Source organism: Meleagris gallopavo, chromosome 10 (assembly GCF_905368555.1).
Source record: "Meleagris gallopavo chromosome 10, MGAL_WU_HG_1.1, whole genome shotgun sequence".
In the NCBI taxonomy this organism is placed as follows: Eukaryota; Metazoa; Chordata; class Aves; order Galliformes; family Phasianidae; genus Meleagris; species Meleagris gallopavo.
In genome coordinates, this window is record NC_139413.1 from 4,509,073 (window position 1) to 4,534,088 (window position 25,016).

Below are 25,016 nucleotides of genomic sequence, written 5' to 3' on the forward strand. Positions count from 1 at the left end.
CTTGGGCCAATTCCATTTTGGGTAATTACACTCTGCTTACCTATATATTTTCTCTGCAATTCTAAATGGATACAATATTTTCCAATTAGTGCCTTAAATGGTTCTGCATTGTAATCGTGCACTATTAAAAAGCTGACACGTTCCACACAAGAAGTGGCTGCATCCTTGCAGCATCTTATCCCCTAAGCACAGGGTGGCAGGGACCCTCTCTGCGAGAGCACACCACTTGATGTGGAAGTAAGAAGAAGAATCTCAATGTACTTCCCATATAACAAAAAGGAAGTTTTAAACTATAGAATCACAGAATGGCCTGGGTTGAAAAGGACCACAGTGCTCATCCAGTTCCAACCCCCTGCTACCTGCAGGGTCACCAGACCAGGCTGCCCAGAGCCACATCCAGCTCATGACTGTTTGCAATGAAGCAGGCAAACTAAAATCTTCTGGAGCCCTACTTGTATGCATTTAAGACAGCTAGACAGCTACAAAGTCTACCTGTTTCCCAGCTCTTCCTTAAAAAACTAATAACAATTCAGTGATAAACCAACTGAACACACAGTCTACAACTCTCCGCGCAGCTTGGCTATCACCTATACAGGTTGAAAACAGCCTGCACAGCTGTTACTTTACATCAACATGTGTCTGCATCTTTAAATAACACAGCAGAAGCAGTAAGAGCCACAGATTGAGCCGTCCCAAAGCACTTCCCGTATGACTATTTCATTAGGCAGTGAAAGACTCAGACCAAGGCGAATAATTTTGCATGGGAAAGCACTGCAGCAGTAGCCTTGCCCAGTGCAATCAGACGGTGGGGTACTCGCTCCGGGCAAGTCAAACACACAACAGTTGTTGCAGAAGTTACTTGTGAAGATGCATTTCCCCTGCCTCTGAAGTATTTAATAAAAACAGCATAAAAATAGCCCCAGTGCACTAACCCTGCCTCTTAAATCTTCCGTGCTTTGCTTGGGTAACCGCTGCCAGCTTGGCCGGCTTCTGCAGCAGTTTCTCAAGCCAACAGCATATCAATTTGCTCAGCTCCAAGTCACAGTGTGTTCACAAACAAAGCACAGGACGGGGATTTGTCTCAGCTAGACCGAACCTCAGCAGACAAACGGATGGGAATGAATTTCACATCAATTAGCCAGTGCAGAGAAAGAGGAGAACAAAGCCAACCTCAATGGAAACGCCACAGTATCAAGCTCTACTTCTAGGGACAATGTTTGCAGCTGTAAAGGCTGCACACCAACGATAGACAATCTAACCTGTAACAAACGTTTTATTGGGATGCCCCATCCCTGGAGGCATTCAAGGCCAGGCTGGATGTGGCTCTGGGCAGCCTGGTCTGCTGGTTGGTGACCCTGCACATAGCAGGGGCTTGAAACCCAATGATCACTGTGGTCCTTTTCAACCCAGGCCATTCTATGATTCTAAATTTGTTTACTGGGGCATTTCCAACAGTTACAACAAAATGTCCATCTACAGCCCCCGTGGACATTGGCACAGATGATGGAAGCAACCCACCTATGCCTCTGAACAACTTCTGGTTAGTTAACAGCTGAAGAAATACTGCTCTCACAGAGGCAGCAAACAATCCATGCCGCCAGAGCGTGCCTGACGCCCTGCAGTGACTCCCCAGCCACAGTCCATCCCTTATTCCATTAGTCCTGCTGACACACGCAAGAGAAACTGGTTGTTTTAGCCTGCACTATTACTCCTAAGTGAATGCAAGCTATTCTGTTGAACTCTGGGCAATTTAGATACAGTAAATGGAAGCTTGTACATGATTACTGTCATTAGATTCTTTGCTTAATTCTAAATTGAAGTTTATTATATCCGTACTGTTAGCAGGTATGCTGGCTTGACTGCTGTACACAAAGATTTTCATTTCTTTCTTTAATCTAGGGGAGGAGACAGCCCATGCTTCAGAAGTTGCCAAGGGCATCTCTGCCTAAATCCTACAGACTTCTACTGCGCCTTCTGAAATCCTTTTGCTTTGTAAGTCGGCTTGCCCCCATTTTACATTTTTATTCTCATTTTCTCCCTTTGCTAACTAGATATACAGTACGAATACATCGCTTGGTGATAAAACCAAAGCACCATACCACTGCAGGCAGGCCATTCCTGTTGCAGGAGCGGCTGTGCTGAGAGCCTTTACAGCGGAGCACGAGGCTGCTTGGTGCTCCAGCAGATTTTGTTCCATAACAAGTTAACTCTTTGCACGGATCCGTGCTGCCATTTTATATTTATATGTGTTTAAATCAAAAGATCGACAGAGTGAGTTACGGTCAGAGGGCTGGGAAAGGCATCTTCTGGATATGGCAGGATGTATTTACACTGTAACACTAAAACACTTAATAAAAATGACAAGATGATGCTTGCATACACTTCACTCTACCAAAGGCTTGCTCTGGGTTATCTCCTTCCTAAAATGGGTTCTAAAACTTCAATCAATTTGCACGATACTGGAAAACGAGCAGCTCTCCAGACTTTGAAGAATGCATTTGGATACTAAACAGCTCTGGCGACGGTTTCAGCCCCTCAAAACAGCATCAGACAAACATTTCTTTCAGATTTCTCATTTCTCTAGTTTATTTATTTATTTAACCAATTAAAATCGAGCCTAATGAAGCCAGCTCCTGCCAAAAGGGGCTCCTACTTCTCTGAGCACTTGCTGGGGTAAGCAAAAATATACCTATGGGGGAATTCTGCACCAGCAGGCATCTTTCCATCCACTTTCCATAGGTAGCCAGGGGAGCAGAGGTGTCAGGTGTTTGCTGGGGCAGCTCCATGCTCTGCAAGTGCCTACTGGTTCTGAAACAGGCCCTATCACACTTTGGACTCATGGGCACATTTCTCGAAGAGGAGAACTCTTTGAGAGTCACTCTATACTTTTCAGATCTGGCCCCAAACGTTTACATGGAGAGAACAAAAATATTTTAGCCATCGTTTGCATTTATTTTTTTAACCAATTTCTTTGGCTGAAGGGCTTGGTTGGACGCAAAAGAAGGAACCAGCTTCTGAACATTGGGAAGAATGAAAACATCTCATCAATGGAAATGAAGCGAAGATCACATGACGTTATTATGCACTGATTACAAGTGTGTGATCTCAAAAATGGGATTTTATTAATGAAAAGATTCTGGCCATGTTGGGAATGACTGCCCTGGGCACTCACTTCTGCAACCTGTGGCTGACAGAAGGGCAAATGGAGCTCAGTACCAGCCCTGTTGCAGTGACTGCGTGGCATATGAGAGTTTCAGTTCATTGAATTTACAACGCGAAATTCCAACTCTGATCGTGAACACCTTCCCTCTCATCTGAAAATTAATTCACACGAATTCCTGATTAATAATAAAAGGCCCTGCCATCAGCATTCAGAGCCCCAGCCGGGGCTGTCATGGCTCAGAGGGCAGAAATCTGCTTAGAGCTACAGGAGAACCCAACTGAATTTGTGGCGTCTCAGTCTATGAATGTGTAAGCACTTCATCTGTTCACCAAAACACAATGTGCTGGAAAGCAGCGGGCAAAAGTAGCTGTACGTACTGTTGACCAAGAGCAGGGCTAGGTGGCAGTATGCAAGCACTGAAACCAGCACGATAAAGCTGGTACTGCTACATTTGCTGAACACAGAACTGTCCGCTTCACGTGTTTTCTTTTACCAAGAAAATCATCAGGCCATTCACATTTTATGTATTTGTCTTTTTCTTGAGGATTCTGGCAATATCTCTATTATCTCCCTGTGAGGAAATGGTGTTTCGATTCTGAAAAAGAGTGTACGGGGCCCCTAGAAAGGCGGGTTTTCAGCAGATCATTCTGCAAGTTACAGCTCTTATTGCTGAAAATAACAGGAAGTTTCTGACATGCTACCAAACCACACTACACCCATGCTGCTAAAAATCCAGTGGAAAGTTGCTCTTTTCAAACAGATTATACTCATCTCCATGATCAAGTGCTTGTCCAACTCTTGCAGTACCTTCTAACAAGTCTAACAGGGGAATTCTAGAAAGGTTTAATACTGAGTTAATAAACTAAACAATTAAAAGACTAATTTTCTCTATCTTTTTATCCATACCTCCTCATCTGCAACATTCACGTCCACTTTTTTCGACTGAATGGCTTTGGTTACGTAGTCGATGTTGTTTTCTCTGCAGTAATCGAAAATGTTCTTGTCCTCTTCTCTATCCAGGAAACAAAAGCAAAAGAAATAACATATTACTGCACTGCACAAAGACCACGTGCACGTCTAACGCTCTAACTTTGCTACAAACATTTCAATAGCATTGCTGGAGTGGAACTGGCTTTTGGTATGATGCATGCAGAAGAATATGTTTTTTCCCCATGTAAAAGTCAGAAATTCCTGCTTCTTAGAAAACAAAGGTTGTTTTTAACAATACTACATCAGGGCAGAAGTCTTACTCCTGTGAACTGTCACAAGAAGCTGCTCAGTCCTGGTACATATCACTGCAGTCTGCCAGAGGATAAAGGGCTAAAGCTCTGCTTCTCCTTGTAACTACCACCACTCTGAGTCAGACCAGAGGCCTTTTCAATGCCACATATCTCTGACAGTGGTCACTAACGCAGGTTTGGAGAAAAGAGCAGAAGAAATAGGACAAGTGCAAAGCTGAGGATCTAATCTTGCTTAAATCCTCAGCTTCAGAAACTTGGTGGCTTAAGGATTTCTGTAGCTGTATCCAGATGAAGATATTTCTCAGATTTTTCCAGACCCTTTTTCAAACACTTTTTTAGTTTTTAACCCGTTCATTCTCTCAGCCTTGTTAAAGGAAAGCTCTACAGCTCCATATTGTGGGCATGAAGGGATGAAAAGTGAACAGATACTTTCTTTTGGTGCTTTTAAAACAGATGTCTGATATTATTGAGTACTCCTTGGCAATCTGTGTTTATTCACGTACTTCACACCACCTGCAGACCTCTATATGACCACACAAGTCACATTCTCTCCAGATGCTCCTTTCAAACTATGTTGTTGTCTCCTCGGATAGAAACTCCTATTTTGCTGATACTTCCATTTCACCCTCTTCTTCAGTCTCTCTCCTTCCTTTTTGAGATGGGTTGACCTGAATCTGTATTAGATATGCACGTGCACAGATTTCTACAGTGGGGTAAAAAAGTCTTCATTTCGGCTCTCCATCCTTTTCCTAAAGGTTCTGAGCATTTGCTTTACTCATTGCCAAGAAGTGCTGCAGATCCAGCAACTGATACAGAGGTCTTTCATGCTTTAAGAATCTGTTCAAAGGTCTTAACTTCATTAGAAGTTGTTTGCTTCACTGACAACAACATGAGGTTTAGCATATCTGAAGCCAGAATACTGCTTTTAGCTCCAGAAGAAGCTATTGGTGCATATGGTAACTGTTGAGTCACAGCCTGAAGCACTGATTGATCACCTGGGGAAAGGACCCGGTCAGCCCTGGGAGCACAGGTGAAGGCAATTCATGTGTGTGACCAGAAGGAATGGAGCCTGGCTGCACCTCTCTTAGACCTCATTTAAGAGCTGACTGCCACTGGGGAAGGAGCTCTTTCTGGAGATTTTTCTCTTATGGAGTTTCCCTTGCAAGCCTAGATCTTCAGAGGCAGGTAAGCACTTTTTATTTGCAGCACCTTTCTACTGCTCTAATCCCTTTGGCGCTGGACCTCCTGTATCACTATTCTGTCGCACTGATCTTTCTGATTGTTACTTGGTGCAACTCAAACCCCTGCCACATCCCAGCTTGTGGGCCCTTCTGCCAGCAAGCAGGGCTAAGGGAGCATGTGTTGGCATCCTGAAACAGGCATACCTTGGTCCCTTGCATATCCTAGCCTGCTGCTCTGAGCCAAGGCCACGGTCAAGCTTTGTTGTAACACCATCAGTGTAAAAAGGAATGCAACAAGGTTCACTTGTGGGATGGTACATAAATACAAATAACCAAAGCCTGAAGCATGACAGTAATGTCTTTAGGTACAGGTACACTGATACAGCTGTGTTCCTACTGAGGAGTAAAGGAAACAGGTCACTGCTTTGTTAGAAGTAAGCAAAGAGCCCACGTTTCCCCTCCTCTTCCTAGATTCCAAATGAAATCTACAGCTCCAATGATCCCGTCAGTATTGTCATGGGATTTGGCATCTTCCAAACAGTTAATAATACAAAGTTAGCCCCTCCTGTGACACCCCCAGTTCACAGTCACCTGTGGGCTTAAGACAATCTGGATGTTGATCAGAACTTGGATCTGGCAGCCTCCAAGGAAGTTCCTTACAAAAGCAGGAGCCTGTTGCAGCAGGTCAGACCCACTGGAGAGGCCGCAATGCTCTGGGTCACTCTCCTTCACATCCCTGGAGGCATTCAAGGCCAGGCTGGATGTGGTTCTGGGCAGCCTGGTCTAGTGTTTGGTGACCTTACACACAGCAGGGGGTTGAAACTGGTCCTTTTCAACCCAGGCCGTTCTATAATCTCCCTTACTCCCTGCACACAAGCAGTCCTCTGGCACACCTGTGCTGCACCTTTCCAGAAGAGATCACACACCTCATATGCAGGCCCAGGGATGCTACAGAAGCCTTCCAGTTCCTTAACTGCACTCTCAAAACTCATTCGTTGGAGGCCTTGCCTGTATGCTATGCAGGCTCCTGGAGAACAAATCACTGCATGCTTTAAATTTCAATTACTTTGAATTCTGGAGAGGAAAAAAAGGATCTCATGGTGGGATTAGAAAAGGCAAAAACTTACGCTGCTCAAAATGGAGATCGACAGCTTCATGATGGAAGTTATGAAGCATGCCTGCCCCTGCTAACAAGGGCTGATTTGACAAGCAGAGACGTTCCTCCAGCCCTGCCTTGCCAGTCTAACCTCTCACACATGCTCTTGGCTACTGAAGGCCCCGCTGGACCTCAGGTGGCACAGCTGAAGGCACCAGCAGGAAGGCAAACAGCAGCAGTGAAGCAACTGCTCACTCCCTGCACTCCATGGGAACATGTCTGCAAGAGCACAGTGGGAGGGCACGTTCCTAACACTGATGGAGCAGCAGTGGGCCACCATTCCACCACAGCCTTCAGGCCAACTCTTAGTCGCCTCTGAGCATACCAGTATTATCTGTAAGGAAGAAAAAAGGACACAGCTATCTGGATATGATTTAGTTTTTCTGGACTAACCGCCTCTGTGAATAGCCTATGTATTCCCCTTCCAAAAAACCACTTTCCTATCTTCACAATGGAATTATTCCAGGATAGCAATCTCCCTATACAGAGGTAAGGTTTTGGGAAACTTCACCTTTCTACAACGCATTTATTTGTCAGGGTCTAAACCTGCTGCCTCCTGACCCCTGTTTTTGAATTAAAAAAAGAATTGTTAGCATATATTCTCTCTCTCTCTATTTTACAGAAACCAACAAAAGAGAAGTGAGTTTTTTTTACAAACACATTTGAAGGAAGTCCATACAGTCCTAATGAAGATATTTTATTGCAAACAAAACAATGTCTGTGCTTCAGACATTCAAAACAATTTGTTCTTGCCAAGTGTCAAAACCAGGAAGGTAACTGGAGGGGAAAAAAGCTCACAAAAATAGTATAAACTCGGCTCTTTCTTCTTTTAGAGACAGAGAAGAAATAAGAGACATAGCAGAAAAGCATGTGAGGATTTTTCACTTGTTTCACACATGTTTATGTGTATGTGCAAAACAACCTCTCCACTACAGCAGTTATAAGGAAGCAAAGTGGACGCACGATTTGTAGACCAGTGGGCACGTGCACTCTACCTATAAAGCTGATAAAAGTCAGCAGCAAGGCTAGAAGACAAAGCAAGCTTAAAACCCAGGCAGAAGTACATTAGAAATACAACAGCATGTCATATCATAACACTGACCCATATTACTGGGGAAAATATTCTAGTACTTCTAGTGATTTTAAAAAAGAAGTGCATTATGAAAAATACAGCCTTTAGGAATACCTTGAGTTGGGAAAGAGCAGGAAACTCAAACTAGTGGAAAAGTGCACAGTTACTTACAATGGTAGCTAAAAGAAAGATTGAGATGAGTTTGTTTCAGAGTCAGACTATATGACATACAAGCCTTGTCTCTTCTCATTGAGGAGGCTTCAAATCCATGACCACCTCATATCTGCAAGGATCAGGTTCTCATCTATTTCTTGCAGATGGCTGGAAGGGCTTCTCTCCTCTTCCCTCCCCAACACGTTCTACCTCTGCAACTGCCTTCTGCTCTCCCCATTCTATAGGAGATGCTAACCCCCATTCAAAGTCATAGAATCCTTAGAATTGGAAGGGACCTTTTAAAGGTCATCTATCAAATCAACCTGAACCACACCTATTGACAAAAGGTTAAAGCACAGGCAGTTCCTTCCACCTTGAAGATGATGCAGGAAAGCTTACACCAAGCCTGGGAGCTTCCAAAGCCTTCTCCATAAGCTATACGAAAAACAGAGGGGTCAAGCCAATGGGTTTTAAATAGCTCATAGGAAAGATCTACTGTTGCTTAACCAGGCTTCGCTTCCTCCATACTGGGGCACAGCAAATCCACCCAAGCTCAATTCCCAACTGGTGCCGGCCCCGCTCCCTTCCACCCTCACAGATTACCTCTGGTCCAAGGCCTTGAGGGATCCACTCAGTGCTTCATTGGGCTTCTTCTGCCCATTCCCATATCTGTGTCCCAAAAGATGCTCAGTGAGGGCTGCCTGGCCCCGGTGCTGCACACAGGTGGCATGGCCAGGCGATGGGAGCCCACCAGAGCGGAGCGGCAGCGTGCGGGGAGCTTAGCGGCACTCGCAGCACTCAGTGTTTGTGTCAAGGCCCTCGGCCCCCACGGGACCCATTTTCACATAATCTATAATTATCTCTTCGCTTTAATCGCCTCGTCACTTCTGAGGCTCTCTTGGGCGCAGGAAGAGGAAAAGCTCATTAACTGAACCTTTTCTCCTCTCTCCAGCCACCCATAGCTTTTAATTGCTTGGTGTTGTTATTATCTAGCAGTGCAACTGGGATCATTTTCATAAGAAAGGGTGGTGGGAGGGGGGGAGGCAGGAGTGGGTCCCTGAGGTATGCACCGCAGACAAACCTTTGCTTTCTCAATTATTTATGCCAGCTGAGGTTTTACAAGCTGAATAAATCCATAACTCAAGTTTATTTGGAACCGGCAGGCTGTCCCGGGGGGAGTGTTGCCCACTTGCCTGTACACTTGTGTGCGGTCCTTGGGGGGCTGTGGGGACGCAGTGAGACATGTGTCAGCCGGTGCCACACGCCGCGCCACGCACGGCACTTTGGCAGATTAGCAGCGTCACGGCGGGGGGAGGACAGCCGTGAAAAGCCCTGCTGGGAAGGCCAGGGAAGGAGACCTGAGTGAGGCCGGCCCTTTGCCCAGCACAGTCCTAAGGTCACCACCCTGGGGAAGCCATAAACCCAGAGCAAACCTGGTGGTTGTTGTGGAAGCACCGTGGACAGAGCATCCATTTCCACCTAACGCCAGCGTCGTTCTTGTTTCCATCGCTGGCATTCCCAGAGGCAGGCTGGAAGGGAGGAACCAAACCCCGGCCACGCGGCGGGCTCCCCCCAAAAGGCTGCGAAGCGAAGCAGCACCTTCACCACGGATGCTGGAAGCAGCTCGTTAAAATTCAGCAGCCTTTGTGCCTGACCACACGCAGCGACCTCTGGTATTTTCTGCCAAAACAGTTCATTTGTCTCGCAGAACAACTAATCAATTCCAGAGCCCATCCATCACGGAGGCTCGCGCGAGCCGGCCGGCAGCGGGGCCAGATGGCGGCTGCGTTAGTGGGATTAATACAATTCTGATAGATTACACGGCAGCGGGCTGGCTTCCAAACGCCAGGGGGACGGGGAGAGGAGTGCTGGGGGTGCTGGCTGCCACCTGACTGCTCAATGGCCCCCGCTTCTTAAAGCTGCTGGTGAGCCCACAGCGTCCCCTCTGCTCCGGAGTGCTGCAGGAAAGCACGGTGGTTTGTCAGAAAAGAGCTCCTTTCACCCCTTGGGATGGCAGAGTGTATCACATAGCTCAGTGGGACCTCAGAGCCGCTCCCGGGATTTCAATTCCGTCCCAGCAGGCACAGTCCACACGCAGGCGGCTCTTCTGCTGTGCTCGGAAATGGGAGCGGATGCCTGGCAGCAGCATTTGCTATCTGACAAGTTTGCTGGAAACGTTTGTAAACTGCCTTTTTTCTTTTTTGCCTCTCTCCTTTAAAAATGTTTAAAAAGAACTTTGAAGTTAAATTTCCAGTTGTGCAGCACTCCTGGGCATCTCCCTCAGTCTGTGCCTTAGATTTATATCGGTGACACGTCAGTCAGCCTCATCCCACTGTTTATTTCCCAGCTCTGTGAAACTGTAATTACAGTTATTTGTTCATGGAAGAGCTCAGCCACTACTGCTTTCATTCTGGCATTAAGACCAGACACGAAGCTTTATGCAGCAGGAAAAAAACCCAACACTACACCCACCATTGCTGAGCAGCCTGAAGCCACAGATCATTTCCAAACCCTCCTTCAAGGGAAATCTCCGAGTTCCACCACCAGCACACATTATTTTTATCTAATGCCCAAAGTGAGATAAGTGATTTACAGAGAAACACAAAGGCAGAGCACTATGCTAATACATTTTGCAACTGTTCCCCATTAGTCACTGGGGGTACTTCAGCTCTTTATTGCCAGGCTTTATTAATGACTCCTAATTGATGACCGGTGCCCAGCACCCCAAAGTAAATAACTGCTACGCCTCATTAGCTCAAGAGACCTTCTTCTGATTTGAGGATTGATCTATGAACACGCAAATTGCACTGATTTAACTGAATCTCTCTCTAAATTGATTTAATTAGATCAGTATAACCTGTTTCTATGGATGCTCTTGAATTTATTTGGAATCCTTGCAATGTGGTTACATGAGCCAGACTGACCATTTTCCTATCATGTTCTCAAAGTGGAAACATTTGAGATAATTAGTGATAAGGCAAATTCAGCCCTGGCTCCATCCCAGCTCTCCCAACCCCGAATCCACCTGACTTCAGGGTATGGTATGGCAATTCCCCCTTGCCCAGCATTTGCACCCTACAAGCCAAGCACTTTGCTCCACAGAAGGAATGTAAGCATTATTTATGTATATTCTAGAAACTCACTTTGAAAGCAATAGCAGTGCTGCTTTAGTAATTGACTGCTGACAGTAAACTCGTGGTTTACACTACTCTTAAAACAAGATCTCTCATCTCCCTATTAACCTACTGCCAGCTGCTGCTATGTAATCATTTGTTCAACTGTTCAGATGCTTCTGGTAAGCATAAATTAAGAGAATCTGCTTAGGTGAGCCTTCAAAACTCTGCACTTGCACTCCTGCCTATCTGCTGGTGCCTGGTGAGGCTGTGAAGATGCTGGGCTCCAGATAAATTGGACAGGCTTTCTCTGCCTTTGCATCAGCTGAATCCTAAAGGGCATATGGGAGCCTGCGTTTGGCATGGCGCTGCTTGCTACGGAATTCATTGCTTTCAGCAGTCTGTCAGAGCTCTGGGCTGAGGAGGACTCGAGTTTTAGTTTTTAGTAGCCAAAACAAGATTTTTGCTCATTCTGGGCTTCTGTTTCTATGGCTCTATAATTGGAAAATATCCCATCAGCTAAGGGAAACAGAGACCAAAGTGGATTGATTAGTACTTCAGTTTTGGCAAGCTTGTTGCAAAGCATCAGTAAGGCCCACCACTGACAACCGAGTCCACGAGATGGTCTGCAAAGTTTCTTTCCTCAGATCTCAGGCTACAAAGCAGCACGCACACACAGAAACTGCAGCTTCACACTTACTGACAACTACCAACAGGCAAATATTTGCTGGCTCAAGGTGTTAAGTTTTCTTATTCTGCTCCTCTCACCCCTCAGCCTTCTAGAACATGCTACAACCTTCCATCAATAAAACTCTGTTACTCCCTCTTGAACAACACATTACTTACATGTAGAAGCCTATGAAATCTCAAACTACAAATAAGTTCCCAGGTTTTGGTGCAACACTTAAAAATCCTTTTACTGCATTGTGCCACACACAATTTCCAACTCAGGAGCCATTAGCTAACACTTGAACCAAAGACAAAAGCCTGGATTCTTATCTATAGGGGATCCCTCGGAATCCCTAGGAGCAACATACAGAAAATGAAGACTTTAATTTTCCTTCTTCTTCACAGAAATATTTCAGAGGGATCTTTTGTTTGTTTGTTTTTAAGACAGCATACTGCTTACAAATGCAATCAAGTATTACAGAATCTTATGTTCTTGTAAGTAAGCACTCACAGCCCAATTAAAGCCTCCTTCTCATTTGAGTACTATCAACCCAAACCACGTTCATGCTCTAGTTAAACTTGGATGCCAAATTAAATGTCTACAGCCATTCTCAGGCTCAGCTACTTGCAAACTGTGTACCACTGCAATTTTGCTACTTAGAACTACGGTAGCTTGCAATTATACTTGCTGACATTTATCCCCTACTCTAGTAAGAGAACAAACAGTAGACAAAAGCCATAGTACATGGGCAACTGCACTGAGAAAGGTGAGGCTGTGCCTGTGGATTAGACAACACTGATGTTTGCTCACTTCCTAACTCGCAGTTGAAGACACTGATGCCTACCAGCCAAATAGTGCTAATGGACCTCGTGAAAGCTCCTGCAAAGAAAGGCAAGAGATTTTATTTAACTCACCTTCAGCAGAATCTCACTGTGCCAGCTATATTCAGTTAGTACATCCATCCACAGCCATGTTTTGTAAGGATTACAGCTGTGCTATACCAGCCCACGACTATCTGAGCACTGCCACACAAAAACACACAGTATGTTCTGCATGGTAAGTCTAGAAAAATTATTTGGAGCTGTGGTCATCTCCAAGTCTCAAGCAATGTTCTCATGGATACAGAAACAAAAATATGAAGAGAAGATTTAGAATAACCTAGCTGAGGCAAAATTGTTTTTTCTGGATACTGCGCTGTATTTCATGTTCAGAAGGTGCTCAGGCAATAGCTGGGATAGCAAAGACTCTGAAAGGACTGTAGGAATAAACATCTCATTCAGCACTCAATGCAAGGCAGCAATAATATGCTCAACTCCTGAATGAGCAGCTCAAATAGAATTTAGACCACAAGGTCAAGTTATGACATCAAGGATGTTGGCTGAGACCTACGCTGACAGAGCAGGGAAGAAAAAGGAGCCTGCGGCTAGCAGAGGGGCTATTCCTCAAGCAGAATGTTAAAGCAAGGTCACACCTGCCTGTCTGGTCAAGGTCCAGGTGCACGTTAAGATGTGATGGCTCTCCAAGCCTGGCTGCTCCTGGCCAGCAGCTCCATCTTGCTCAGGAGTGGGCTGCAATGCTGAAGGATGTGCCCACGCTGCGGCCGAGCGCAGCGCTGCTGCTGCTGTGTTTGCCTGCTCCAATTCCTACCTCATCTCCTTGCAGAGGGGCTGGAGCCACCTGCTCACGTTTTGCTTTTCATTCATTCGTGACAACCAGCCAAAGAAATGCTGCGTTAAGAGTTTGAAGGCTTGGAAAATTCACAGCAAGCTTGAGAGGGTGTGTACAGAAATCAGTGTTTATCTTTTAATTTCCCGAGACTAAAATGATGCAAGACATACAGTAAAACAAATGGGATCACAAACACATAAATGGGTGACTGCAACACGACAAGTAAACACTGCTCAAACATTTAGCCCTCTCATTTAGCCTGCTCATTTGAACTAAAAATAATGCTGCATCCTCAAAGCTTCTCCAGGTAATCTTTTACATACTGGAATGAATACTACTCCTGTGATTAGTAGTGTGGAACAATAAAAAACAAGCAAAAAAAACCACTTGTCCTTATTCAGTAGCTAATGTCACTGAGTACTTGCACTTTGACAGTTTTTAAATAGCAGCCATTCTAGCTCAGTAAATGCATTTCTGCTATGCTAGCTGCAGAACCTAGAAAAAATTAATTTGATATAAGGTGCAAACTCTCCCTGAAGGCAAACATTGTCCAATATTAAAACCTTCACTGAACAGACCTTAATGAACATATTGGTAAAGAAATAACTATTTGAGAAAGGTGGTGTCTGAATAGCTTTCTATTAAAAAAGCCAATATTACCTTTTTTTAGCCATATAACTGAAAAATGGGAAGCCTTGCCCTTCCCCCCACATCTCGCACCAGGGAAAGGTTAGTACCTGGCAGTGATACAGAGAGTTATTGATTTAAATGATTATGGACCTGAAAAGTTCTTTCCTGTCATTTATTATCCTGTTGTAGTTGCCACCACACTTCTGCGATATTAGAAAAAAAAGCTTAACAAGATGACATGAGAGAAATACTGTTTTCAACTGAATCCAGCACAGATAATCACCTGATCGTTTCTTCTTGATACAGCGAGCTGACAACTGGGCCTCCAAATGCAGTTTTGCTTTCTTTCCCCCTCTTCTCTGTCGTCTGAAAGAGAAAGAAAGGTTGGTCCAACACCCTGGCTCCCAGCTCACCTCCAGACCTTTCCCAGCCCCATGGATGAGCTCAGCCCTCCGGAAGCCCCATCTGTGACCCTTCCCATCCGGAGGAGGAGGCAGACGGATGCTGCTGTGCACACAGCCACGGGCTCACCCCACAGGTGTGCTTGGTGGCCCGGCCATCCAGCTAACAGGGTCCCAAAGCACTGCCATGGCCCCCAAGGACCCAAAGCCGAGCCGCTGTGCAGTGGCATAATGTTACGTTACTAGATTGCAAAGCTTGCCTTTGGAAATCTATTTAATATAGATTTAAAATTAAATTTTATAATGGGTAGCATTTCCAAATGATTTACTCCCAGGAACTCTAGGATTCTGAATGATTCCCACCATAATAGAAATGAACAATTAGAGAGATGATTGATCGATACGCAGCCGCAGGCCTACCTTCAAAAAGCATCCTGCACTTCGGGCTCTGTGATTGACTTTAACTCCATGCCAGATTTGCAGAACAGAGTAAGAGCCTGTGTCTGAAAGCCTGAACCTCTTGTGCTGGCCAAAGGGACCCCCTGCTTGCTCTAGGGAATCCAGCACCTCATTCTCCAGGGGAGCACTCGAAACTGGTTTGCAATTCTCAGCAATGCTGCCTTACAAAATAGCCCATTAATTGCAACGTGCCCTTGGCAATGGGCAGTTCTGCTTTCTGTGACAAGAGATCATCATACCCAAGATGAATAAAATCAGAGAAGCAAGGGAAAGCTGGCCCAATTCTAGCTCCCTCTCAGTGGATGCAATACATTGCTGACTACACCAAAAATGGTGCTGCCTCATCACAATTCTACGTAGAAAGATGTTGATTTTTTTAAAGTAAATGCTTTAAGTTGCCTTTCTTCCTGGCTCCCTAGGCTGCTTTTGTTTTAAACATTTTTTTTTCCCCCATAGTACATTACATTCTGCCCAGCTTGAACCAGATCCACCTTTCAGCTCTCCTATACTAGCCCAAAGCCATAATATTTGGGCTTGCAGATAGCACTGCTTTAAAAGGAAAGATGAAAAGGAAATTGGCTATGAAAGTCATTCTGTGGCAAGTTGGCTTTCTCTAATTTAGAGCAAAGGGTGACACAAAGTTGTTCTTTCCTGAAGGGAAAGGGCTTTAGAGTCTTCCCAGTGCAGTGCCCCTCTTAAAAAATTATTTAGCAGAGAACCTTACTGTCCATCAATTATTTCCACACCACTTATAGAGAGAATTAATTTCAGATCAGCTGCTACTGCATGCGAGAGCTATTCCTATGAAATGAAGAGCTATTCTTATGAAATGAAGAGCTATTCCTATGACATGAATCTATACCCACACTTAGCCTATCTTCTTTGATGCTGGGGGCCAATGGACTCCCAACCAGCTCCAAAAACTACAAGAACATTTTTAATCTGCGTTCTTTCTTCTCTTCCCACCACAGTTTTGGGTGGTTGCTTTTTTCAAAGCCAGAAACAACACTTGAGAAAATAGATTGCAGCTTCCTAGAGGCCAAAACTGTAAAACAGGTTTCTTGGATTAAGTTCACCTTCTTTGTGCAACCCGATGCATTTCCACCAAAGATTAATCATACTGATCGAGTACACCTAAGGCCACTGGGAAACTTAATGGTAGAGGCTTTCCCAAAAACGCTCAGATGACAACTTCTCTGCTTCTTAATCCATATACAGGTTGCTTTGTCCAAGCACCTTTTTACCTCCTCTCCTTCATACAGAAATAGGGAACCCGATATCCAACCTATGAATGTTGAACCAAGCTTATTCCATCACAGTCTGTAGAACGAATTTATGAAAAATGTACAGCAAATGTCTCAGCTAGCCTCCCAGGATTCAGCGTGTGCCCGTGCTCTGTAAAGCCATTAAAAGCAGCACCGTGCTCCAACATCCATCACCGTGGCTGGGCTTCCCATGGGGAATGTGCCCAGGCTCGGAACAGCTCTCCTTCTCAGGAGCAATGGGAGCTCAGCCTTGACGCAGGCACAGACCGGTTTCCTTCCAGCCAGCCTTGCCAACCTGCCTATACCCTGAGTTCAGCTGCCTGCTGCCAACATCCCTACTGCCCAGCCTGCCAGGGATGTGCTTGCGAAATCCAAGGGTGATGGAGCAAAGAAACCAGGCAAGAAGTGGGATAGGAGCTGCTGCTCGTTCCAAGCCACACTGCAGCACAAAGAAGAAGCATTTGGTGGTTTATGTGCTGCTGAAGGGATCTGCAATGGGCTGGTGCAGTTCTTACATCTCTTGACATCTCTACCGTCTACAAAAAGGGCTCTTGGGGCTGAAGAGGCAGAGGAAACGTCACACCCAGACAGATGACAACCAGTGAGTTACCCTGCAAACCACAGTGAAATGAAACCCTGACATTGCAAATTCTCTCTCTTCCTTTAAAAAGGCACTAATAATTAACTATACAGCTCTCAATTAAGCCAGCTCAATTTCTTTTCTTGCTGGCATGCTGTCCAAAGCACTGCAGATACACATGTAACTAATGAGAGTTAAGGAATAACATGATCCCGGGCTCCCACAATTTGCTCCCATGATTTGAGATAGATGCCAGCAGTCAGGACCGTGTAAGAGATGCTGGAGAAAAGGCAAAATTACAACACGCCACGTGTGTGAAGGGGTTACTCTCAAAGTGCCAGCTAAAGAACCACAGGCAGGTAGAGGAATTCGGAACAGCACAGCAACAAATCTTCTTGAAGGACTGCACACAAGTGCCAAAGCACAAGCAGTGTCACGTAAGAGATCCAGGAAGAGGTCGTAAAGAAAGGCAAAAATGCCTTAAGAGGCACTGGAATTTCCTAATTTATCCCTAATTCTTGTCCATTGACTTTTTGCTGCTTATGTACACATACAGCTGATCTCAAAGTCACTATTACTCCTGACAGCCAACTTAGGTAGGTGGATCTGGTTGACCATAGCTAGCATAAATCACAGGCAAATGCGTGCTTCTGTATGCAGCAGCCGTACTCATTAAGAGGCATTTCCAACTCCCCTGACTCCCGATGCATTTTGGAGCAAGGCGGGAGCTCCAGCAAGGAATCATCGTTCTCAAGTGTCAAGCAGAGCTGCAGGAAAAAAGCCATGCTCCTCCTGGAGGGGACAGCAGAGCAGCCCCAGCCATACCTCCCGGCACTGTATTTGTCAATAAAAGCTTGGCTCGAGTCAAGGTACAATCTCATCTGGACTGGCTGTCATGGACAATGCTGCTCCAGCCAGCCTCAAAGCCTGACAACCTCCTTCTGAACAGAATGGAAATACAGGGACTAATATTTGCTAACATCATTAATTCATTTTTTGTCCCTGCTCCCCCATCTTCCTTTATCCACCACGTCAAGGCGTATACCTTCGAATTGTTGTCAGCCATCAAACAGACACTGTGTCCCGGTTCAGAGGTTAACATACAATGACAGACACATTAAAAAACCCTGTCCGATGCCTCACTGACAATTTCAGCTCCATCTCCTCCTCAATGCGACAGTAGCTCAAAGTCACTTACAAGCTTTAACTACATTAAAGTCTAATTGCGATTGAAAAATAAAGGGGAAAGATAGTTTTATCATACTAAGCATTATGGAAGCGAAAAACAATTAGGGAGACAAACATTTTCTTTGCCGAGGTTTTGAGTCCACCTTCTATTTTGGTCTTAAGAGTCTCCCATGATTACAGCACGATCCATTTCTCCTCTTGCAGCAGGAGGAAAATGATCCAAGAGAAGTAGTCTGCTGTAAAGTGGCTGGTTTGGGGTTTAGCTTCTGGCTGTATCCCTGAAGACAGGACAGGGCTTTACTGCTTTTCATCTCATAGCCCAAGCTTTGTCTCAATGTACACAAAGCACGCTGCCACAGATTTAAGATGCCACTTCCACAGTCCTTCTGATGCCCCACTGCCACGTGCCAGAGCTCCTTGCAGAGATGGAAGTGAGCTTCCTGCTGGCGGGGAGCTGCGAATGCATTTGACCTCGTGGTACACAGCAGCAAGAACAGCAAAAGTTTCAGCTGGAGATTGTTACTATTATTAAAAACTTGTAATCTAGCAGAAAAGTTAAGATTCTAGGCAAGGATTAGGACATCCCAATCCCAGTACAGGACATTGCAGATTTACTCAGAGCAAAATGAGACCTCTGTTTGATGAGTTCTGCACATGCAGGCACACAGCACACACAGCAGCAACAGCTGGATGACAAAGGCACGCGGCTGCATCACGTTGCACACCCCTCAGCTCATGGATTCCCTTGCTGTAAAGGCACACATCTCTCCTGCTTTCCTCCATACTGCGAACCTTCAAGCAGATTTGCATATATTTAAGATAAAGAAAGCTATTAAGGAAAAAATATATTTGTCCTCCAACGTGCACTGGCTAATTCGTTAAAACACCCAAGACAAATTCAGCATCGTCACAGAGTTTGGAAATGGAAGAGTGAGACAACTTCAATGCAAGCTATGGCCAGGCTCGAGCATCCCAGGCACTTCTGAGCACAGAAGGAGCTCTTTGAGGTTACGTTCAGGTGTCTGTGATGCTGCCTGCTCTTTCTGAGCCAATGCACCAGGAGTCAGAGGGGCAGCAGTACCTGGCTTAAGAGAAGGAGGTGAGAAATACTCCCTATAAAATTTAAACACTCCTGCAGCAGTGAATACCCAGAACCGAGGCTTCAGTCAGCACGAGTGCTGTCCTGAGCCTGGAGGAGCTGCAGTGTGGGATGCCTGCAGAGCTTTGCTTGGTGGTGGCAGGAGGAACCTGTCCTGAGCTACACCTCCCAATGCTGCACCTGGGGGAGGCTCAGCAGCTCCGGCTCAGCTGCCGTGAGGGATAGCAATGTCCCCTAACCCTTCAGCTCCTGTGAAGTTCGCCTTAAATCCTTGGAGCGTGCTGATTGAGTTGTAATTAAGCTGCATTGTCTCAGGCGACAAATCTGACAGGAGACACTCCAGAGATAACCCAGAGGCAGAGCTCACAGAGTGCTCTGGCAGCTGCCATGTCCCCTTAACCCTCTGGATTAACATTTCTGGGCACCATTTGAGGAGAAAGGGTTATTGGGGAGACAACAAGAACACGTGAACTCTCCTAAAGTTTCAGCCACTCTCCCCTTCCTCTCCCCATGCCATGGCCTGGCTATCCCCCTGGGAGGGGAACTTGGGCAGACACTAATTGTATTTGACAGCAGCAATTACACGCAAGGCTGGAGATTAGAAGCTCGTTAATTGTGTGTGCCGTAATTGCTGCCGCCTTTCCCTTGGCTGGCCGAGGCCGGAGCCAGCAGAGCAGAGGCAGGAGGGGTGCTGCACCCAAATGCAGGTGGTCCGGGGCTGAGAGGAGAGGTCTCCTCTCCCCAGTGGCTCCTGACCCTGCACAATGAGGGCCGGGTGGCCAATGAGGCATGAAATGAGGACAAGCCGGGTGCTCTTCCGACGCCGTTTTCCACCTGTATCCATCTGCAGGGTCTGGCTGAGCAGCGTGCTAGGTGCAGACAGAGGGAAGGTAAATATTAACCCTTCGGGGCAATGTTGCTAAAGGAAGATGACAATTGCCCCCTGTAAGATTAGGTGCTATATTAAATATCTCAGTAGCATTCATAAAAGTCCTCTCTTTTCCACTAAAACCCACAAGCTCAGCATTTCTCTCTGCCTTACAGACTACCAGATATGTGCAAACACGATGATCCCTTCCAGAGGCAGTCCCAGGCAGCCCTGCTGGGCAGCCCCTTTCAGGACAAGCTCTGTGCCCTCAGCACCAGCAGGACTTGTGCACCCCATAACCAGGGCTGCCCCGTTCCCCTCCCACTGCCCTTCCCAGCTCTGTGTCTCATCACCTGGAATGCTTTCAGGAGACCACTGAGGATCTCTCTGCACAATCTGAGCAAGCTGTCCCATGCAAAAAGCAGCAGGACATCCCCCAGGATGGTGCATGGATGGGTTTGTTCTTTTGATATTACTGAGATAGCGATTACAGCTTTTCCTCTTCTAAACATAATCTGAGATGAGGATGAAATATTTGCCTAGCTAAAAGCTAAAAACAAACATGCTGCTATTAACGCCCACGTGCTGCACGTTTATACAGAGCTGCAGTTTAAAACAAGGCTTCAGAGAGTACTCCATTAACATATAATGAGTTAATTAAAAACTGTAGCATAACACAGCTGGAATTTGGTCGTAAGGACAGTCAGGGGAGGGGAAATAAATGTGAAATGCCTGACAGAACTGTGAGCAAGCTTTATGGTTGCTAGTAGCTCTGATTTCATGACTCAGCGTACACAATTTACCGTGCACATGAAATGAAATATCACACTCGGCCAACAAACATAATGCAGCAGCTCTTAGGATGTTTTTTGATGCGTGGAGCTTTTTCTTTTGTTTTCAGTGGAAAAACAGAGAGGTAGGGGCCTTATTCACACCATGCCCAAAGTGCCTATGGCAGCATCATCCTCCATGCTGCAGCCCTGTGGTTGCCTGGCCACCATCACCACAAGCTGTCGCCTTCTGCAACCAGCTTTCCCAGCCACGTAAAGGCACAGATCCCTACCCTCTGTCTGAATGTCACCAGGTGGAAGCCTACAACTCCCCACCTAGAAATCAAGGCATTAGTGAGATAAGCCCACAGATTCCATCCAACTCCCTGAATTTTTAACAGTCTCTGACACAGCAAGAGCTTCGACTACTCTGAAAAATAGGATTTTTTCATTAGAGTTTGCACCCTCCTCCATTTGAAATAGCTGAGCAGCAATTTGACATGGTGCTGGCACGAGCAAAGCACAGTGATTCAAAGCCCAGCTCCTGAACACACACCTCAAGCTGCAAGCAGAGCAGAGTGGCCGCGCTCCTCCAGCCTCTACCACTGCCTCGCTTCCCTACCCAGTGCAGAGGGCTTGGGAGCTCCATGTCAGCCTCTTCTGAGTTTACGGGCACTGCAGGAAGGCTTTGGGGTCCATGGATGCAAGGGAGACTTCACGCTGCTTTGGAAGCCAGCAGAAACTCAAGACTGAGCAGACAAAACATCTCTTACCGCTGGTCTTCCACACCTCTCCTGCCAACACCAGCAAACTCCCATTTGACTTTCCTCCTGTTCCAAGCACTCTGTTATGCTCAGGCTAACATTCAGCCCACTGAAAGCTTCATTTATCAGCTCGCTTTGGCCACCGAAGTTTCTGATTGAGGTTTGACTGCAGGTTGAGTTGCTTCTCACACCACACCACCACCACCCATTTCTGCTCACAAAGCCACTCCATACAAGCAAGCTTTTTAACTGCTTATCTCTACTTTTGTTAACGGAGAGAGAAGCAGCACTGCTGCTTGTCTGCAATGAGCAAAAAGCTGCATGTGCCAACAAAAGCCCCTCCTTGCCAGAAATAGCCACCTCTCATGACAGAAGAGGCAAGACCTGGTTGTCTCAGTCACTTCAGCTTGCAGTCCGACATCCCAATAAATGGGGACTTTCAAGTTGAGTATCAGGAAAAACAACTTCTCAGGAGTGGTTGGGTACTGGCAAAGGCTACCCATGTTGCTGGTGGACTCAGCATCCCTGGAGGTGTTACAGAATTGTGGTGATGTGGCACTGAGGGACATGGGCAGTGGTGGGGATGGGTTGGGGCTGGACTTGGTGATCTCAGTGGTCTTTTCCAACCCTAATAATTCAATGATTCAAATTCACCCTTGCCATCTCAAACAAAGCAAAGACCTCAGGCTGGCCTGCAAATACAAACAAATCAGGTTCCTTCTGCACATCTATTAAGGGGGAAAGAAAAAAGCAACCGAATCCCTGCTACGCAGAAAGTCATACAAGTATCTCACCTCATCCTGTTAGTTCTGGTCATCACTGAATATCCATAGTTTGAACTAACGTACTTTATATTATTCAGTTTCCTGTGCTGTACCTGGCTGGGATGCAATGTTTAAACCCACCAGTAAGCCAAGTGTCATGATGTCGGGACGCTGCACACATTGCTATGCTATAGCAGTGCTCAGCGTCAACAAGGCACAGCCATATCCCTGATTATTTTTCAGAATGCATTTCAGAACAGTACAGGATATATATATGTATTTTATGAATTATAACGAGATGATGGAAATGAATTCATTCGCATATTCAAAAGGACTAATACTTCATCTTTGCTTAAATGTTTAACCAAAAGCTCCACGCTAGGGGCTAAAAATGATAAACCCTCCAATTTCCTGCTTGCAATCCCAGAAGACAGCTGCTACAACATCCCTGAGCAGCTGCAAGAGAATATGTGATGCTGCACACAATGCACTAATGCTACAAAACAGTGGCACTGCTGGATCCGGGCTGGAAAAATAAAAGCATTCTTACAAGCAGAAGTTAGCAGAGCTAATAAAACTGCGTAGCTGCTATGCAGTAGGTTCCAGCAAGCTTACATGGAGGGAGAGAGAAGAGGTAATCCTGTAAAGTGAAAATGTTTAGGAATAAAACAACACAGAGAATCTCTGCACAGGATTCCAGTGTAGCTTTTAATACATAATTTTGCATTGTTGCTTTGCTTTCTAAACTTCAACCTTACTAAAATGCCAGCTTGCAGCTTGGCACCGTTTATTTCAATCAATTGCTCGAACGAGGATTGCAATGTCATAAATTAAAGCTGCGAAGACCATAAATTTTCAGGGAGATGTAAAATCAAAGAGAACAATCCAGGCAACTCCCAGGGGTGGGAGCCCAACACATGCTCCAGCTGTTGAGCTGTATGCGCTGTGTTAGTGCCCTCCTTTCCCCCAAACACACTGTGGGGGTACAGGGTTACCTTCACCTCTTGAGCCAGGGCTTGCATGCTCAGTATTCCATGCTGCTTTTAAAAGCTGTGCTGCCTGTGAGGGGAGCAGCTTCTCGACCTCAGCTCTCCCCAGTCCACTGCACAGCCCGGTGATGGCCTACAGAGCTGGTGCTCGTCATCACTTCAGAGCTCAGCTTTCCACCCGAGGTCTGGGCTGCTTTTTCCCAATGACATCCAAGAGATCTCGTACCCCTGCTGCAGTGGCTCCAAGAACGAGTGGTGGGAGGTGTTTGCAGGACAGTGCACTGCTGCACCTGTAAGTTCAACCTTACTGCTTGTGGGAGGCTGATCACCACCATCAGCAGGCCCACAGCAATCCCTGCCAGCATTCTGCCCTCGTTTGTTTTCTTCAGACTAATAACTGACACTTGGATAAAAAACCAACCAAAACAAATAGTCAGATAAGACATTCACAGGGAGGGAACGGAACGACAAGAGGGAATGGTTTTAAAGTGAGACAGGGGAGATTTAGGTTAGATATTAGGAGGAAGTTTTTCACACAGAGGGTGGTGAGGCACTGGAACAGGTTGCTCAAGGAGGCTGTGGATGCCCCATCCTTGTAGGCATTCAAGGCCAGGCTGGATGTGGCTCTGGGCAGCCTGGTCTGCTGGTTGCTGACCCTGCACATAGCAGGGGGGTTGAAACTGGATGAGCATTGTGGTCCTTTTCAACCCAGGCTATTCTATGATTCTATGATCTGAACAAACCCCAAAGTACCCCCAATGGAGAGAAGCAGGGATGCAGGCAGTGCTGCACCGTGTGCTGCCAGCCTTAAGGAGCACAGCCACTGTGCTACATAGCCCCCACTTCACACGATGCTGTTAAATGACTTCCATGCTACAAAAGAAATACATTCACTATTTGCACAGTTTCTGACCTCGCAGTAGGACAAGCCATAAATTGAGGCATTAACCCAAACGGCACAGCAGGCGTCTGAATGCTGGTGGCAGGCACAGCCCCACACAGGTCCTCTACTCCCTGCTCTTCCCATCCCCCTTGTAATCCTGCCCACACGCCCTGCCTCTCTTCCTCAGCCACAAACAGTGGCTGCTTGGGCAGATTATCAAGGGAGACATCTGTTTGGCTGATAGACAAAACAGGAAAACACCATGGGTGCACTCATTTTGTTTTCACAACACTGTTTTTTCTAATGCATTTCTTAGTTTCCCAAAGAAATTGTCAGCCTGCAGTACCAGCCAGGAAATCTGCAGATTTTGCCCTGAAACTGCATTATATGATTTACCACTTGCTCTTGTAATTCTTAGAAGCTGACCACACGTCGAACCTATAAACTGCAGAAGAGCAAAGCTTCTCAGTCCGGGCAGAAGAGGACAAATGTGAGTGCTGAGCTCAAGCTTACAAAAACTGAAGTCTGGCTTTCAAAATGCCTGTTAACATATTTTGATACCGAGTTCATACCGAGTCGCAGCAGAAATGCCAAGTTGCCCTGGAGGTGCTACTTAAACACAAGAGGGTCATCAATTTCTGTCGATGGTTAAAATAGTTCAGTACCACACTGTGAAGCCCACAGAAAACGTACACACAGCTCTGCTGCAAGTCCAGATTGTTCTGCCTTCACTGTATCCTTGAATTGCAAACGCCCATTCTCATGTTTCGGTTTCCCTTAACTTGCCTGTTACAACTAAAATGTGATAGGGATAGGCTCAACATGAAGAGCAAGGGAGAGGGCAGGAGCCCCCCGTGCTGGGGCAGCTGCCCACCCGATCACAGGTTGCCCTCTGCAGTGCTTCATAAGGAAACAGCCACTGAACAAACCCATCTGCTC

The 25,016-nt window shown here is 46.1% G+C and overlaps 1 protein-coding gene across 2 annotated transcripts in view; it reads right to left on the bottom strand.

Annotated features, from left to right (window-relative positions):
* ACBD6 (acyl-CoA binding domain containing 6) overlaps nt 1-25,016 on the bottom strand; it is a 69,919-nt gene that overhangs the window by 34,555 nt on the left and 10,348 nt on the right. For both annotated transcript variants that reach the window (XR_014885146.1, XM_085231313.1), the window contains exons 4-5: nt 14,331-14,413; nt 4,070-4,175 (exon numbers count right to left, since the gene is read on the bottom strand). Coding sequence is in view for 1 of the 2 variants with exons in the window: in XM_085231313.1 (XP_085087439.1) it covers nt 4,070-4,175; nt 14,331-14,413 (189 nt within the window). In the remaining variant the exon portion in view is untranslated. The remainder of the gene's footprint in view (nt 1-4,069; nt 4,176-14,330; nt 14,414-25,016) is intronic.